The sequence below is a fragment of the Abramis brama genome, assembly GCF_963993115.1.
Source record: "Abramis brama genome assembly, chromosome: 6".
Classification (NCBI taxonomy): domain Eukaryota; kingdom Metazoa; phylum Chordata; class Actinopteri; order Cypriniformes; family Leuciscidae; genus Abramis; species Abramis brama.
Window position 1 is genome coordinate 40,343,623 of NC_139968.1, and position 19,230 is coordinate 40,362,852.

General features: G+C 41.2%; 3 protein-coding genes and 1 long non-coding RNA gene across 4 annotated transcripts in view; all 4 read right to left on the bottom strand.

The window, feature by feature from the left end:
• The window catches only part of LOC311084222 (uncharacterized protein), a 316,630-nt gene that overhangs the window by 234,052 nt on the left and 63,348 nt on the right, over positions 1–19,230 (bottom strand). The window lies entirely within an intron of this gene.
• LOC311084249 lies at positions 431–9,035 on the bottom strand. The gene is made up of 2 exons (XR_014606476.1): positions 8,862–9,035; positions 431–1,242 (listed from the first exon to the last, which is right to left on the bottom strand). It is a non-coding gene; the product is annotated as an uncharacterized lncRNA (long non-coding RNA).
• Positions 9,654–19,230, bottom strand: part of LOC311085196 (CD48 antigen-like) — a gene marked incomplete at both ends in the record, with an annotated part of 41,771 nt that continues 32,194 nt past the window's right edge. Inside the window, 5 exons of the mRNA XM_084117630.1 lie at positions 9,654–9,850; positions 10,450–10,560; positions 12,033–12,092; positions 17,869–18,012; positions 18,102–18,386. Coding sequence (XP_083973756.1) covers positions 9,654–9,850; positions 10,450–10,560; positions 12,033–12,092; positions 17,869–18,012; positions 18,102–18,386 — 797 coding nt within the window. The remainder of the gene's footprint in view (positions 9,851–10,449; positions 10,561–12,032; positions 12,093–17,868; positions 18,013–18,101; positions 18,387–19,230) is intronic.
• Positions 11,163–18,331, bottom strand: LOC311085197 (uncharacterized protein; the record flags this gene model as incomplete). The annotated part of the gene is made up of 5 exons (XM_084117631.1): positions 11,163–11,530; positions 11,796–12,092; positions 12,299–12,616; positions 17,869–18,012; positions 18,301–18,331. The coding sequence occupies 5 exons, from the start codon at positions 18,329–18,331 to the stop codon at positions 11,163–11,165; spliced, it is 1,158 nt and encodes a 385-aa protein (XP_083973757.1).

The following is a 19,230-nucleotide window of genomic DNA, read 5'->3' on the forward strand; positions in this document are numbered from 1 at the left end:
TGCAAATGAGAAAAATAAAAGTATTCAATTTGTTGAAAATTAATTTTTTTAAATAATTTTTATAGAATTGAATTTTCATACTATTTTTTTCTGAATATGAGCATATTTCTTACATTTAATTGTAATGTAGAAACATTCATTTGTTAGCAGTGTTGTTAGTTACTTACCGTCCAAAATGAAACTAAAGAAAATATTAACAACCATCAGTCATTTACATACCATAAATACCATGAATATTACAGCAGTAAATCATGCATTTGCTTTATTAAAATGATTGTTAAAACATTGACAGATAAAGACATGATATGATCTTTAAAGGGTGTGACATCAAGAATTGCTTTAACTTTTGTATATCGAATCTTAACTGCTTGATTTTTTATATATATTTTGTGGCAAAATGTAACTATTATTGGCCAGCTACTTATATAAATTGGGATTTAAGCATATTTATTTGCATACATACAGTATACTCACGTAGAGCAAAAATAGCAAATCTCAGCTGTTTGATTGCTTGTATCGTCACAGAATATAAACTATATTATCGCCCAGCTCTAATCTGATAAATGTAACTATAAGTCATGAATATATTATAAACATTAACATCATGATTTTCTGTAAAGCTGCATTGAAACATTCTGTATTGTGAAAAGCGATAAAATAATGTATTTGACTTAAATTGACTATATGATATTGTATTTTATCACACACAGAGAGTTGGTTATCTGTTAGATTCAGTATTTCACAGAAGTCAGTCTTTTTAAAGCTGAAGTCAGACTGTGAGTCTTCATATGAGCTAGAATGGAAATAAAGCCCTTCAAACACACAGTAACGAACGACACCTCAGTGCGTTTCTGTCAAACATCGACCACAAACATCCAGCAGTAGAAGATCATGCAGAACCTGTTTGTACAACAACAAATCAATATTCTTATATTTTTTAAATGAGGAGGCAAAATGTTTCTTGTTTCTTGTTGTTTTGTGGATTTCTTAAAAAGGGGGAAAAATGGGCTTTAAAAACTTGATAATTTGTTAAAAGTCCATGTATTAGAAGCACATTCTTTAAAGGAGAGTTTCATTAGTCCGCCACTGAATATCACACTTCAACAAACTCCAAACTAAAGAGCTGAGAGGAACTACAGCGGTTCCTGTGAAAGCGATCACACCGCTGGTCTGGTGCTTGAAGTTTGATCATTTTCACTTGGCGATCGGCGCATACACCACATGATCCTCCTCTTTATCATCCTGTCAAAAACACAATATATAATAATGAATGCAGACATGTCCTTGAAATCATTTTACAAAATGCAGCCTCAAATGTGTCACAAAACACATGTTTCCTTCAATTTGTTTTTTAATGCTTGCAAAATAATACTGGCTTAAAAAAATTCCAATTCAAATGACAGATAGAATTGTGTTGGACTGTGATGTCATAAACTGACACAGGAAATACTTCATCAGTGGCTCATTTCAAACACTGAAAATATTAAAGGGGTCATGAAACTGTCACGGTTTTCAGATGCATTGTTTCCTTCTTGTCTCGTGCCTTTGTTATTTGTGTGTGTGTCTGTGTCGCGTGGGTTGGGCGTGGCCCAAACAATCCTGTTCATTCATTCAATCTCTAATCAGCTCGGCGCCAGCTGCAACTCATCTCCATAGCCTATTTATACTCACCGGTTTCTTTTCTCCACTGTCAGATCGTTGTCGATGTCTAGATGTCTGGTGTTCCTCGTCTGTGATCGTGTGGTGTTGTTCGAGTTTCCTGTTACCTGTTCCAGTTCGTGTTCACGTCGGATTCATCATCATCATCATCACATCACCCTGCACCAGCTCTTCTCTCTGTGTTTGGCCATCGAGGTCCCTGCGCTGCCCACCCACCAGTGTTGTTTGTTGCCTCTGTTTAAACTTGTCTCTAATAAAGAGTTGACTGCACCTGCTTTTGCTTCCTCGTTAATCCAGCATGACAGAACGATCTGACCAGAGCATGGAAGCAGCGGGCGGAGCTCAGATCGCCATGGAGGCATTCATCAATCGCAGTATTCAACGCATGGATGCCCAGGAGGACGGGCTGAACAACACTGGTCGTGCGGTTCAAGCTCTGGTGGCGCAGGTGTCCGAGCTCACCCAGCAGATCCAACAGCTGCGTGTTCCCACTGCGCCGCCCACACCGGCCGCTCCTCCTATACCATCTGATCCTCTCTCCCAGTCGGAACCTCGTCTGCCTGCACCCGAGAGGTATGCCGGAGAACCCAGTTTCTGTCGAGCGTTCCTGAATGCATGTTCTTTGCACTTTGCTTTACAGCCTAGAACCTTCAACAATGAGCGAGCCAAAGTCGCATTTGTGCTGTCACTACTGACTGGGAGAGCGGCACTCTGGGGGACGGCGGTGTGGGAGAACCAAGACCCTTGCTGCGCGTCGTTCCAGGCACTCTCCGCCGCCATGAAGCAAGTGTTCGACCGGGCGGTCACGGGAAGAGAGGCGGCAAGAGTACTCGCCGAGCTTCGTCAGGGTGATCGTTCGGTATCGGATTATTCGATCGAATTCCGGACCCTCGCGGCAGAGTGCCGATGGAACGACGAGGCGCAGTGGGACATGTTCCTGCATGGGCTGGCTGACCGCGTCCAGAAGGAAATCTACGCCCTGGACCTGCCCACTACGTTGAACGGACTTATTGACTTAGCACTACGAGTGGATGCTAGACAGTCGAGAGTCGAGCGACATGCCCTTTCCGGTCGTTCGTTTGGAGCTACAGAGAGTCTGCGGTCCAGCGGCATGGACGCGGTCAGCCCTACCCACGATCCCGAGCCCATGCAGGTAGGGCGAGCTCGGCTTTCCCGGGAGGAGAAGGAAAGGCGGAGGTCCCGTGGCCTTTGCCTTTACTGCGGCGGAGCGGGACATTTTTCCATCACGTGTCCGGTAAAAGGCCACGCCCGATAGTAACAGTGAGGCTACTATCGGGTGGGATCTCCGCCGAGAAGACCTCATCGACATCTACTCTCCTCCCGGTAAGACTAAGATGGTCAACACTTCAACACGACTGTCATGCACTATTGGACTCCGGGGCGGAAGGTAATTTTATGGACTACACTCTTGCACATAACCTCCAGATCCCCCTTCAGTCACTTCCTCAAGACATTTCTGTTCACGCTCTAAATGGCCAAGAACTTCCTATGATTTCACTCTCCACTGGTCCCATCACCCTCATCACGTCTGGTAACCACTCAGAGACTCTGTCATTTTACATCATGGATTCACCTCTTGCACCCATAGTACTCGGACATCCCTGGTTAACTAGACATAATCCCAAGGTGGACTGGCTCCGTAAATCCATCACGGAGTGGAGCACTGAGTGTCATGAGTCCTGTCTTTTGTCTGCCTGTTCGTCTGTTCCTATGTCTGTGTTACAGGAGGAAGCAGTGGATTTGTCTAACGTGCCCGCGGAGTACCACGACCTGAGGGAAGTGTTCAGTAAGTCTCGAGCTGCTTCTCTACCTCCGCATCGTCCCTACGACTGTGCCATAGATTTATTACCAGGTAAATCTCCGCCTAAGGGCAAGTTATATTCACTTTCTTCTCCAGAAAGGGAGGCCATGGAGAAATATATTTCTGATTCTCTAGCAACGAAGTTCATTCGCCCTTCCTCTTCTCCGGCGGGGGCGGGGTTCTTTTTCGTGGGGAAGAAGGATGGATCTCTGCGACCTTGTATTGACTACCGGGGGCTGAACAACATCACGGTAAAGAATACTTATCCTTTGCCGTTGATGTCTTCAGCTTTCGAGAGGTTGCAGGGAGCGTCACTTTTCACGAAATTGGATTTACGTAATGCTTATCATTTGGTCCGCATCAGGGAGGGGGATGAATGGAAGACTGCTTTTAACACCCCCAGGGGTCACTTTGAATACTTGGTCATGCCCTTCGGGTTGTCCAACTCCCCAGCAGTCTTCCAGGCTCTCGTCAATGACGTGCTGCGAGATATGGTCGATCAGTTCATATATGTTTACCTGGATGACATATTGATTTTTTCTTCTTCTCTCCAGGAACATGTGCAGCACGTCCGACGAGTGCTTCAGAGGTTGCTAGAGAATGGGCTTTTTGTCAAGGCGGAGAAATGCGAGTTCCACACACAGTCGGTTCCATTTCTTGGGTACATCATTTCGTCTGAGGGAGTACGTATGGACCCTGATAAGGTTAAGGCTGTGGTGGAGTGGCCAATCCCAGATTCTCGCAAGGCCCTGCAGAGGTTTCTGGGATTCGCCAACTTTTACCGACGTTTCATTCGTAATTTCAGCCAACTAGCCGCACCTCTGACTGCCTTGACCTCCCCCAGAACTACGTTCAGGTGGTCAGACGCGGCTGAAGCCGCGTTTGCCAAACTGAAGAGCCGCTTCGTTTCGGCTCCCATTCTGATAGCCCCTGATTCTTCACGTCAGTTCGTGGTGGAGGTCGATGCGTCAGAGGTGGGGGTAGGTGCGGTGTTGTCCCAACGTTCTTCCACAGACGAAAAGATGCATCCCTGCGCGTTTTTATCTCATCGTTTGTCCTCTGCCGAACGTAACTATGACATTGGTAATAGGGAGTTGTTGGCAGTCAAGTTGGCGTTGGAGGAGTGGCGTCACTGGTTAGAAGGGTCGGGGGTACCTTTTATCGTCTGGACCGATCACAAGAATTTGGAATACATTCGATCTGCTAAAAGATTGAACTCCAGGCAGGCTCGGTGGGCACTTTTTTTCGGTCGTTTTGATTTTACTCTATCGTACCGCCCGGGTTCTAAAAACATCAAACCCGATTCCTTATCTCGCATTTTTGATCGCTCCGAACGCCTGGTTACTCCCGAGTGCATTTTACCCGAGACCCTATTTGTCTCCACACTCACATGGGAGGTCGAGTCGAAGGTCAAGAAGGCCTTAGAAGGGGTAACGCCCCCGGTCGGTTGCCCACCGAACCGTTTATTTGTGCCGGAGGGATTACGGTCAGACGTTATTCAGTGGGGACATTGTTCCAACGTAGCCTGTCATCCAGGAGTGACTCGTACTAGTTTTCTGGTTAAACAACGATTCTGGTGGCCTCTCATGGCCCGGGACATTCACAGTTTTGTTTTGGCTTGCTCGGTTTGTGCCATTGGTAAGTCTTCCAATCGACCCCCAGATGGGTTACTTCAACCGCTGCCTGTCCCTTCGAGACCCTGGTCCCACATCGCGCTAGATTTTGTTACCGCCCTCCCACCCTCCCAGGGCAACACGGTAGTTTTGACCGTGGTGGACCGGTTCTCGAAGGCGACTCACTTTATTCCCTTGCCCAAATTACCCTCAGCCAAGGAGACAGCGGTGGCTGTCGTGGATCACGTCTTTCGTTTACATGGCCTTCCGATTGACGTGGTTTCCGACAGGGGACCCCAATTTGTGTCCAAATTTTGGAGAGAGTTTTGTAAACTACTGGGCGCGACTGTTAGTCTGTCCTCAGGGTTTCATCCCCAGAGCAATGGTCAAACCGAGAGAGCCAACCAGGATCTGGAGAGAATGTTGCGGTGTTTGGTATCCAAGAATCCTTCTTCCTGGAGTCAACAACTGTCTATGGTGGAGTACGCCCACAATACATTACCAGTGTCATCCACGGGTCTTTCTCCTTTTGAGTGTAGTGTAGGTTACCAGCCACCTATTTTTCCCAGTCTGGAGTCCGAAGTCGCGGTTCCCTCCGCACACGCCTTTGTCCAGAGGTGTCACCGCACCTGGACTAGAGCCCGTGAGACTCTACTCCAGGTGAGGTCGCGCACCAAGGCTAAAGCCGATCGCCACCGGTCGAAGCCTCCCGTATACGTCGTTGGTCAAAAAGTGTGGCTTTCTACTAAGAATATTCCTCTCCGTTCCGTATCGAATAAGCTCGCACCCAAATTTATTGGCCCGTTTTCTGTCACCAAGATCATTAGTCCGGTGGCAGTCCGCCTCAACCTTCCTCCCGCGTACAGGAGAATTCACCCCGCCTTCCATGTATCCAAGATTAAGCCTGTGTTTCGATCAGCGATTAACCCGCCAGTTCCGGTTCCTCCCCCGCCGCGTCTCGTAGATGGGGAGCCTACTTATTCGGTAAATCGTATTCTGGACTCTAGGCGGAGGGGACGCGGAGTCCAGTACTTGGTGGACTGGGAAGGTTACGGTGCGGAGGAGAGAAGTTGGGTTCCTACAAGAGACATTCTGGATCACTCCCTTATCGATGATTACAATCGACAGGTAAGGGAGTCTGGGGACGCCAGGAGGCGTTCCTAGGAGGGAGGGTACTGTCACGGTTTTCAGATGCATTGTTTCCTTCTTGTCTCGTGCCTTTGTTATTTGTGTGTGTGTCTGTGTCGCGTGGGTTGGGCGTGGCCCAAACAATCCTGTTCATTCATTCAATCTCTAATCAGCTCGGCGCCAGCTGCAACTCATCTCCATAGCCTATTTATACTCACCGGTTTCTTTTCTCCACTGTCAGATCGTTGTCGATGTCTAGATGTCTGGTGTTCCTCGTCTGTGATCGTGTGGTGTTGTTCGAGTTTCCTGTTACCTGTTCCAGTTCGTGTTCACGTCGGATTCATCATCATCATCATCACATCACCCTGCACCAGCTCTTCTCTCTGTGTTTGGCCATCGAGGTCCCTGCGCTGCCCACCCACCAGTGTTGTTTGTTGCCTCTGTTTAAACTTGTCTCTAATAAAGAGTTGACTGCACCTGCTTTTGCTTCCTCGTTAATCCAGCATGACAGAAATGAGTAATCTAAATTCCCTTGATCTTTTAACATATGTGACCCTGGACCACAAAACCAGTCAAATGGGGTCAAATTTTTTAATTGCACAAATGAAAGCTGAATACATGACCTTTCCATTGATGTGTGGTTTGTTAGGACACTATTTGGTCGAGATACAACCATTTGAAAATCTGGAATCTGAGGGTGCAAATAAATCGAACATTGAGGAAATCGCCTTTAAAGTTGTGCATTTATGTTTGAGATTGTGCTGCATTCACTCATAAAAATAAAAGTTTTATATTTACGGTAGGAAATTTACAAAATATCTTAATTTAACATGATCTTTACTTAATAACCTAAAGATTTTTGGCATAAAAGGAAAAACAATAATTTTGACCCATACAATGTATTGTTGGCTATTGCCACAAATATACCCGTGCGACCTGTGACTGGTTTTGTAATCCAGGGTCACATATAAGATGTCATTATACTATAAAAACATCCTGTAAGTTTCAGAACTCAAAACGTTCTTGTTAGTCTAAAAACAGCTTACATTAAAACAAATCCATCTGAATGACTGATTATGCTACTTTATTATGTAGTATGGGTAGCTAAACACCACCTCTGGAGAAGAAGATCAACGCCTGCTTCTTGCTTATTTAGCAATAAGCCCCGCCCACTGATTCCTGCATGCCAGTTAGTAGGTATTTAATGAGAGACGCAAACGTAGGTCAATGCAGAAACCTAACGGTAAAGATGGCTCTTCTGATATCAGTAGGAAGAAGTGGATTCACTTTATTTTTAATGAAGTTCCAGATCGCGTCAGTAAGAACTTGGTCCTTTTATTCACTTAAATTCACAGCGGATTAATTTACAAACAAGGCACAATTCAATGCAGGATTTTCAGAAAGATTGAAATTAAAAGATGATGCTGCACCGAGTCTTTTGGATCCGACAGTAATATCGCACTACACAATCAGTTACTGTTTTTATTGCATGGTCACTATTACTGTTATTACCGATCGTTTGACCTGTACTGAGTATGCATGCGTTTTTAAAGGAGAACTCCGGTCAATTTTAACATTGAGCTATTTTTTTTGTACATTTGGAGTGCTGTCAATACAGAGAACAACGACAAAAACCTGCTTTTAGCCTCTTAACATCCTTGATGTGTCATTACAAGTGCACAGGTCATGTGAGTGATTCCTTCGGAGTGAACGCGGGTCAATCTGACTGCAGTAGATGTGAAAGATATGAATAAAAATGATAATAATTCAGCCAGCGCTCATACCTGTATTTACATCCTGTTTTCGGTCGAAGTCCATAGTAATCGATTGTCGAGTTCACGCGCATTGGTTTAGTACCTATGATCACGCGCATGAACTCGACAATCGATTACTGTGGACTTCGACCGAAAACAGGATGTAAATACAGGTATGAGCGCTGGCTGAAATAACTTTTTTATTCATATCTTTCACATCTACTGCAGTCAGATTGACCCGTGTTCACTCTGAAGGAATCACTCACATTGGCTGTGCACTTGTAATGACACATCAAGGATGTTAAGAGGGTAAAAGCAGGTTTAAAATATGCCCCATTGAAGTCAATAGGGTGCAAATTTTAAAAAGAGGATAACACTGTGTAGGCAACACCGATTTTTGTCATTGTTCTCTGTATTGACAGCACTCCAAATGTACAAAAAAATGAGCTCAATGTTAAAACTGACCGGAGTTCTCCTTTAACCTGTCTGGCTGAATTTCACCGGCTGCCATTTCTCAACATCGGAAGTTTTAAAACAATCCCACTCTTCCGAGTCTACAATCCACCACGGCTATTCAAACCGTGTGTTTCGATGAAGGAGGTCAGGACAGGAGGTCAAATAACATTATAAGTGGACCTCAGAGAACAGTACAAAATAATAAAAAAGGCAGTTCATGACCCCTTTAACTGTTGATCTGTTACTCTTTGGTTACATGGTAGAATGAGTGTCGTGAGTATTATGGCATATGTTTCTCACATTGAATGCTGATCTTTAAATCTAATATGGTGGTGTTTTGTGTTTTTGTCTGTATAATGATCTATCACACACAGGCGCACTCACTGCTGAAATCATACACTGACATTAAGTAGTATTAAATGATCTTACCGATTTCTGTGCTTTTCTTTTGTAGAAGGTTGGTACGACATAAATGATTTCTTCATGAGTCTCAACTGTTTCAACGATAAGATGTAATTTAAATAATAGGTGGATTAAAACAACAAAACTGAATGTTACAGTATTAAAGGGATACTCCACTTTAAAATGAAAATGCTATCATCATTTACTCACCCTCATGTTGTTTCAAACCTGTATGAATTTCTTTCTTCTGCTGAACAGAAAGAAAAATATTTAGATGAATGTCAGTAACCAGACAGTTTTTGGTACCATTGACTTCCATAGTATATATTTTTTTCCTACTATGGAAGTCAATGGTACCAAAAACTGTCTGGTTACTGACATTCTTCTAAATATCTTCCTTTCTGTTCAGCAGAAGAAAAAAATCATACAGGTTTGAAACAACATGAGGGTTGGTCATTTTTGACCAGGAACAACATAAGTGTAACTAACAAGTAAAAAAAGAATCAGATTTTTTGGGGGAAGTTGTTATAGCCTGTGTGAGCAAAGTCGTAAGTTCCCATTCAGTCAGTCACATTCAATGTTACGACGGACTAATGTCACGGGGTCTTGTCTGGGACCCAATCGCCTCCAAGTGATAACAAAACAGGCCAATGGACATTAGCCAGTGAGATTTGCATTGAGACAGTATTCATGGGGGGTTCGAGAACATGACCACGTCAGCACGCGGGTTGTGACTCTCCTTTCTCGTAAAGGCTTGAGCCCCCTTTGTTGTTGCCCAGCTGCCGCTTGTGTGTTCGGGCTCGGAGCGCGTGCCTTTCTTCAGGTGCATGGAGAGCTTTGGCAGTATGGAGGCAGTTTAGTGCCAAAATCTGTTAAAATTTCTTCCTCTCTCACTACCCTCGACTGTGGGGCAGGGTTCTCCATTTTATAGATGACTGGCTCATTCTGGCCCAGTCGAGGAAAGATCGGGATCGAGATGTCATTCTTCTCCATATGAGGTGCTTGGGGTTGAGGCTCTATTCCAAAAAAAGATCACTATCTCCCCAGCAGAGAGCTATGTCCTGGGGGCAGTGTGGCACACGACTATGATACGGGAACAATTGTCTCCTGATCGTATCGAGACCATCCTGGCTACAGTCACAAAGATCAAGCTAGGCCAGGTCATCACTGTCAAACACTTTCTGAGAATGTTGGAGATTATGGCGCCTGCGTCCAACCTATTGCTCCACCCTATCAAAAGCTGACATTACTGTGTTGCCGGCTTCCCTTTGTAGCTTTCCGCGTTACGCTGTCACATGTCATGAGGTGAGGCAGCAACAACCAGGATTGGACTAGTTTGCACACGTGACACAATCATGCTGAGGGCGTTCCCCAAAATGTCATCATACGACGCAGCGTCTCGTTCCCTTCTCAGGGAACAAGGGTTACAATTGTAGCCCGAGACATTTTAGTCCAATGTGATTACATTAAATAGCATTTTCAGGAAAAAGAAAATCCTCTCTTGGTCAAAATGACCGCAACACAGCATGCGGGATAAAGGGAACTACAATATTAAAGCATATTGCTTGATATAACACATTACTATTGTCAATTCAGTAGCGTTTATAACACTTGCCTTCTTGATCAGTTTTTCTACATTTCTTGCAGATGCAGAAGATCCCAACGACTGCAGAAACAATGATCAGAGATCCAGCGGCAGCAGCAGAGATCAGCACTATTGTAGACACTGAGAGAAACAGTTATTAGTGTCAGCTAGTGATAAGACAACTTCACAGTTAGTAGTATTTTGATGCTTTACATTTAAATTCATTTCAAAGTTTCTGGTTTATTCCATTCTTACAGTAAAAATCAAATTGTATGCGTTTCATTTCAGGATGAAAGGCAGCAAAGGGTGGTGATGTTGTATATGTATGTATATAAATATGATAAACAATCTGAGGTATGCCGACTGTTACGATCACCAGCTGGAGTGCCCAGGATATCCACCAGAGGGCGCTCCTCCCCAGACCAATGTCATTCCACCATGAACTACATTTCCCAGAATCCTTTGCCCAGACTCATTATCCCCGGATTAGTTTCAGCTGTTTCTCATTTACCCTTGTTAAACCCTGTCTATATACCAGGTTTACTCAGTCACTCTTTGCGAAGTCTTGTTGGTGTTACACTGTGTTTCTGAGCGCTATTTCTGGTTTCTGTTTCATGGTCTTAATCTTCTGCCTGTCTCCCTGGATTTCCCTATTTGCCTGTGCCTTGGACTTTTGTTATTATCTGGATGGTGTGCACCTTGCTGAATAATAATAAAATGCTGAACATTTGTTTTATCACTGATCACTGAAACCATTGAGAGTCTTTAATATATTCAACTCCGTAAATTAACACTAATATCAGCGCTGTCGTACCTGCACATGTGTGACAGAGTGTGTTGATGTCCAGATGTGTGGTCTGGTTGCTGATGGGATTGTTCAGCACACAGCTGTAGGTGTTTTTATCCTGATATTCCACCTCCAGAGGTAGAGAGAGACTGATGCTGAGATCAGACGCACTGATGCTGGACAATACACTGATTCCTTTGTACCAGGAGAGAGTCACATGACTCACATTCACCACTGATGAACACAGCAATGAACATGATGATGAAGAAGAAGATGATGAGGAACAGTGTGAAGAGTTACTGATGACAGGTTCAGGCAGACGAGCTGAGAAAGATTAGAAATATCAGAGTAAATCATAATCTCTGCTGAGGGAGTGTTTGTGTTTTTCAGATTTATAAATAAATTACACAGAGATGCCAGTATCAGAATAATTAATCCAAAGAAAAGCGTTCAGAAGGTTGAAAAGTGAACGCCAAAAATCATGGTGTGTCATAGAGCTAACTATTTAAAAAAAAAAACTATTTTTTACATTTAGGAAATGTATACTTCAAAGTGATTAACAAACAAAGTAAACCAATAATAAACTCACTATAGACAATGAGACTGAAGCTTTTTCTTCTTACACCGTTGTTCAGTGAACTCCAATAAACTCCAGCATGTTCAGTTGTGGTGTTTGTGATGGTCAGAGATCCAGTTTGATTGTCCAGCTTCAGTCTGTCTCTGAATCTCCCATCAAGAACATCATCATATACAGTGATTCTGTCGTCCCGTTTATTGATTTCAGCTATTAAAGTGTTTTCATCTCCAAACCTCCACTGAATCACACCATCATCCTTAAGACGGGCTTTTAGAGTGACTGAATCTCCCTCATTCACCGATATTTCAACTGAATCATCAAACACACACATAACAAACAGAAACAGGCTTTGTCACAGACAAACAGATTATAATTGTTTCTTAAATTACATATTTAAATTTAAATTTGAAATAAACAATACCTTAAAACAACACAAACAAAAAACAAATGGTGTACAGTATGAATTCATTTAAATGTTGTCATTATAAAACAGGTTTAACCGTTTTTGAACTCACCATTGACAGTGAGAAAGAAACTCTTGATCTCACTGTTGATCTGTAGTTTATAACCTCCTTCATGTTTAGTTGTGGTGTTTGTGATGGTCAGAGATCCAGTTTGATTGTCCAGCTTCAGTCTGTCTCTGAATCTCCCATCAAGAACATCATCATATACAGTGATTCTGTCGAACCGTTTATTGATTTCAGCTATTAAAGTGTTTTCATTTCCAAACCTCCACTGAATCACATCATCATCCTTCATTTCAGTAAGAGGAGAGTTTAGAGAGACTGAATCTCCCTCCTTCACTGATATTTGAACTGTAACTCCAAACACTCCTGAAAACAGAGTTTTTCAAATCACTTGATGTTGGTTTGATGAAGCTTCACTAAAATACTTTTATTCATTTAAACACGACATTAATTATATTCTGCAGCAGTACAAAGGCAAATGATGATGAATGGAAGAGGAATAGATTTATATATGGAACAACAACTAAAATAAGATATTTTTACTGTAATGTTTAATGTCACACTCAAACTAATGCTGTTGAGTATCTGAGCTTCATATTTATTTTGTTATATTTAATAAATCAATAATAACCGAGTTTAGAGCTTGATCTGACAGTAAAACCACAGTTTAATTATTTCTATGAGAATAACAGTGAATGTTGATCTTCTGACTAATTTAACCAGTAATTTATCACATCAGAAGAGAAACAACTGGAACCATAAAAACACATTTAAAACTCACCATCCAGACGCCACAAACACAAACAGAGCAAAACTAATTTGAAAAAAAAAAAATCATCGGTTTCAGTCCACGAATATGAAAAGCCAAACTCTTCAAAACTCTTCAGTAATAGATCATGTTCAGTGGGTTTATTTTCAAAAGTGTCCCGTAAAGTTGAGAAGTTAAAATGTTATTTTAGTGAGTCTTAAACTAACATTTAACATTTTTTTATTAACATTTATAAACCAGTGTTATTTCAGGATCATTGAGATATTCTTTTTTTATTTTATTTAATTTTTTGTTTTCATTTTAGTTGAAGTTTTAGTAATTGTTGTTGAAGTTTCTTTAAGATGTTTGTTTCTCTCTTATTCAGTGATGTAATTTAGTTTGCCACCACATTAGTAATTTTATAATTTTTTATGAATTTAATTTATTTATTAATTTTCTAAATGTTAATCTTCTGCTAGCATGTCATTCTTTCCTAGCTAGTAATTGGCTATTAGCTAAAAACATCCACCCTGTTATGATACGTTGGATTTAAGTGGACAACTTCTACCCTTTAATGCTAAAAGGCCTCGACACACCAAGCTGACGGTCGGCCGTTGACCAACATCGGGCCGTTGTTGAGAGTCGTTCGCCTGTTTTTGCAGTGCGTTCTGAACCATCAGCACCAGTCGGACTTCATTGCTCTGTTGCGAACGGCTTTCAATGGACAGTAGCTAAAACTGCTCGCTAAATGATGCTAGATGACATCATACTGGCGAGTCTCAGGAACTATATAAGGTTTTTTGTGCAAACTGAAGTTGAATTGAGAAGAGAAAACAGTCTGACTGATTGCACGTAAATAACAGTCACTAGACGACAACACATTCAGCTTCCATCCCCGCTAGTTCTTTTACAACGTCTTGATGTGTCTTAACTCTTGAAGGCCTTAAGAGTAAGAATGACTTACATTCTATTTATTTATAATGTTGTCAAAGTAAAGTATTGAATGAAATATGCTGTCATAAATACACAAATACTGCTGAAAGTTTCAGTGACTGCAGATTGTCTGTACTGTAACTTAATGCATGTGTTTTGTTAGACGGCACCAGGGCTTGATAAAGTTAAACTGCCTCCATGACATCATTACATACCTTTAACTTATAACATTACAGAACTGATTAATTGAAGTCAATATAAGCTGAAAACCTTAATGTCAATCCCTGAATATTTTTTTATTTATTTTACAGTTATGAATGTATGCTTGATTAGAAATGTAGCCTAATGAAACTTAGCCGGCAATCAAAATACTTCAAGCTTTTCCCAACCCGAAACCAGACAAACAAAAGACAACGCATGATGAGTGAGAACTTGAAGCATTACTCTGTTGAGAAAACCGTAGGACAACATGAACACAGTGACGAGACTGAACTTCAATGCTGTGAGCGGAGAAACGGCTGCACGGTTTAGAGACTGTAACAGCAAACTCATGCAAGCTCTCGCAGCCCTGGACTGATGAGTGTTTTCTGGACAAAACTGAACTAAAACACTGTTAGACCTGACAGGTACAGAGCTCTGATAGTGAATACGCTGTTAAAGCCACACTATGTAATTTTTCACCACTAGAAGCCGTTTAGTCAAAACAAAGTTGTAGCTTGATGACGCCTTGATTTCGTGGAATCGTGGGAGTTGTTGACTTCACCTCTCCAGCCGGTGGAGAATACAACGGGACTCGGGCAGAAATCATATTCATGGATGACCAGTAATATATTGAAGATTTATTAACGTTATGAAAGCCGCTGCCGCTGGAGCGATTGCTAATGAGAGACAAGCGCGACACACACCTCGAGAGCAGTGGAGCTTTTATTATCCCGCAGACACTTCTGCTTTTTCTGGTCATGCGTATGTGGGGAAACGCAGTGATGTTTTATCATATTAGATACATCTGAGTGTGATGAAAGTTGTTATGATGTTTCTCTGTGCATTAGCCATATAAGCCGTTTACACACTGCTGTGAGCCAGATCGATATTAGGTGTGGTAAAAATGGTACTCACGGTAAATCAAGAAACGAGATTTAGACAAAAAGACTAACTGTGTAACAATTAGTTTTTTGCCGATGGATATATCCAAACAGTTGCTCACCTGTCTAATAAAACACGTAATATATTAAAGGGCCTTTGGTATTTCCATGGTTTCTACAAAATATAACTGGAAATCGAGGGTAACGTGGGTATGAAGTCATTGTTAGGTGACGCACGGACACGTTCCCTGTCCTGGTTTAAACTGCTTATTTCTCTGGATTCTTAGACACATTCAGGACAATGTAAGTACACAAATCATCAACAAAATATATAACATTGTTCTAGTGGTTTTTGAATATTTTGATCCAAAAATATTACATAGTGTGCCTTTAATAACACTTGATAATACTCGCTTTTGAGAAAGACTTGGAAAAGAAATGCACAAATGAGCGTAAAGAAAATGTACTGCGGTTCAATTCAGTGAAATGCACATGCCTCCAACTCTACTGACTGTTTTTTATTATATATGGATAAACCTGTATGCACCACTGTGACTCTTTTCTGTCTGTAGTGGATTTCTTAAATGATGTTGTGCTCTGTACAGCAATTGTTTCCAGGATTACATGTTGGAGGATTTTCTCGAATAAACAGAGTATATAAATAACTTTGTCACCTGCCAAGTTTGGATTTTTCTGTCAGTTTGCGTTTGCTCACCCTTATAATTTGAATTCCCTCCTATCAGTACTGGCCTGTAACAGTGAATGTTGATCCTCTCTGACTAAATTAACCAGTAATTTATTACATGGTACCAGAACAGAAACAACTGAAGTCATAAAAACACATTTAAACTCACCATCCAGACGCCAGAAACACAAACAGAGCAAAACAGTCCAAAACATCTTCATCGGTTTCAGTCCACAAATATGAAAAGACAAACTCTTCAAAACTGGTTCAGTAATAAAATGACAGATGCGCTGATGTGAAGCTGCTCTGTAGTAAAGTCAAGTGAAACTCTACAATCAGTTAAAATAACTGCCTATTTATTCAGTGTTAAAGCATGTGACCATCTAGCTCTATTTATGCTGATTAATTCACACTTTGATCATTGTCACTTTGAGCTCCAGTAGGCCTAAAATTCCTGTAAGTCAATGACATCATTTTCAACAGAAATAAACTGACCAATAACACGTTAAAAACATCTTAAAGGGATAGTTCACCCAAAAATGAAAATTCTGTCATCATTTACTCACCCTCAAGTTGTTCCAAACCTGTATGAGTTTCTTTGTTCTGCTGAACACAAAGGAAGATATTTGGAAGAATGTTTGTAACCAAACAGATCTCGGTCCCCATTGACTACCATAGTATATATTTTTCCTACTATGGTAGTCAATGGGGACCGAGATCTGTTTGATTACAAACATTCTTCCAAATATCTTCCTTTGTGTTCAGCAGAACAAAGAAACTCATACAGGTTTGGAACAACTTGAGGGTGAGTAAATGATGACAGAACTTTCATTTTTGGGTGAACTATCCCTTTAAAGCAACAGTTTGATCTTGTCATGAGAGTGTTTGGCTCTGCTCTCTCCTGTAACTCTCTCCAGGACGTTTGTTGCTTATTTCTGATCAAATGTCTCGATTGTTTCTCCTCTCAGACTGATTTCAGAGTTTCTCTAATGGTTTATTGGAGCAGGAACAGATCGCCTGCTATAACTGTGTGTGTGAAAGTGTCCTCTGATATCTTCATATGATTAATATTCAACAGTTATGGATAATGACGCTGATGTGATGCTTTAAATGCTCACTTTGTTCAGAGTGAACATGCATTAGTGAGACGCTCACACAAAAACACTGTGAAACTGTTCAACAATTTCTCACACGGCTCAGACAAGCTGCTAAAGACTGTGACGTCAGAGCTGACAAAGATAACTCCTGATAACATGTGAGTTCAGGGTGAGCCACTAGATGGAGGTGTTGCTCCTCAGACGAGACCACAGAGACAAATCACACTAGAGATTTTGGGCCCTATCACACACTCAGTGCAATGCAGCGCCAGGCGCGACGCAAGTGTGTTTTGCTAGTTTCAGCCTGACACAGTTTTCATTTTTCCCATCCTGCATCACATTATTTAAATAGCAAATGCACTTTATAGACTAAATTGTTCACTGTTGGAGGAAATGGAGCATCAATATGTTGTTTAAATACTTCACAGTGATCTCAAAGTATATTATAATGTGTCCCAAATCAGTATTTTCTCAGGAGAAAGGAGAAGCTAGAGGAAGTTGTTTGTTTATTATTGTAGATAGAAAAATAAATAAATTAATGATCTATTAATAATGTAAAAATTTACAAATAATGTTTTAAATAATATTTAAAATTTTTTAAAGATTCATATGTGGTGCACTGTTTAAAATATTCATAAAGTCTGTATTCCTCCAGGAGACGCTCAATATAATAAATGTAATAAATCATGGAGAGACTCTTGAACCTCAGAGTGAGAAACTTTATTGATAAAGGCAAGAAAATACATACAGCAAATACACAGCAGTAAAGTGAGACCTGTGTCTCTATGCATTTGTTTTATGTTTCTGCAAAAAATATGAACAAAGCCATACATATTGGATTTTGTAAAATCTGACTCTGAAAGAGAGCAGAAGCTCAAGTAATAATCAGTATTTATTATAAAAAAACATAAGAAGAACAAGAAAACACACTTGAAGAACCTTTAAAGTTCAGCGTTCTGCTTTAGATTTCAATACTTCCTGAAAAAGATGAACATATCAAGGCATAAATATATCTGACATACATTGATAAATGCAAAATCAGTTTGTGTGAAATGACATCATCAATCATGTACCTGATGTGTGAATATGTGCTTGATCTCCTTCAGCTCTTCTGGATCTGATCTCATAAACCACAATAATGACAGTAGCCACGCCCACCAGAGCAGAGAGGACCAATCGGATCACAGCTTCAGTAGGACCACAACAGTGGACAGAGTCTGAGGAATAAACACATCAAACTGAGATCAGATCAGTCAATAAACACTAATATCAGCGCTGACATCAACTAATATCAGCGCTGTCGTACCTGCACATGTGTGACAGAGTGTGCTGATGTCCAGATGTGTGGTCTGGTTGCTGATGGGATTGTTCAGCACACAGCTGTAGGTGTTTTTATCCTGATATTCCACCTCCAGAGGTAGAGAGAGACTGATGCTGAGATCAGACGCACTGATGCTGGACAATACACTGATTCCTTTGTACCAGGAGAGAGTCACACGACTCACATTCACCACTGATGAACACACCAATGAACATGATGATGATGATGATGAAGAACAGTCTCTGCTGATGACAGGAACAGGCAGACGAGCTGCAAAACATGAGAAAATAAAGATAAATGAGGACGAATGAAGATATTCAAGCAGACGAGGAAGAAACATTGAGAGGAACCGAGATGATCAAAAGTAGAGCATTTAAAACAATCTGATATACAAAGTTAAATATTAACCTGCTGTTAAAGGGATACTCCACCGTTTTTTCATATTAATCTATGTTATTCCCTTAAATAAGACGAGTTGATACATACCTCTCTCGTCTCAGTGCGTGCACTTAATCGCTCTAGCGCGGTGACACTTTGAAAGCACTTAGCTTACCCCAGTATATTCAATGGTATCTAACAGCAATGAATTTAGAAGTGACCAAACACATCAACGTTTTCCCTATTTAAAAACAGTTACACGAGTAGTTACACGACCAAGTATGGTGACACAAAATAAAACGTGGCGCTTTTCTAAGCGGGTTAAAAAGGATAACTATAATGTATGGCGGAATAGCACTTTTGGAAGTACTTCGACTCGGCGCAGTAAAAAGTCACGTCCTAGTGGGAAGAGGATCAGGCGTGACTTTTTACTGCGCCGAGTCGAAGTACTTCCAAAAGTGCTATTCCGCCATACATTATAGTTATCATTTTTAACCCGCTCAGAAAAGCACCATGTTTTATTTTGTGTCACCGTACTTGGTCGTATAACTAAAAAAACACATCAAACTGAGATCAGATCAGTCAATAAACACTAATATCAGCACTGACATCAACTAATATTTCTGAATACACAGAAATATGATCAAATCTAATTTACAATCTTATATTCGGTTCTACGGTCTGTCATTTCAAACTATAAAATGATTCAACAATTCAACATGTAAATAGTATTTGA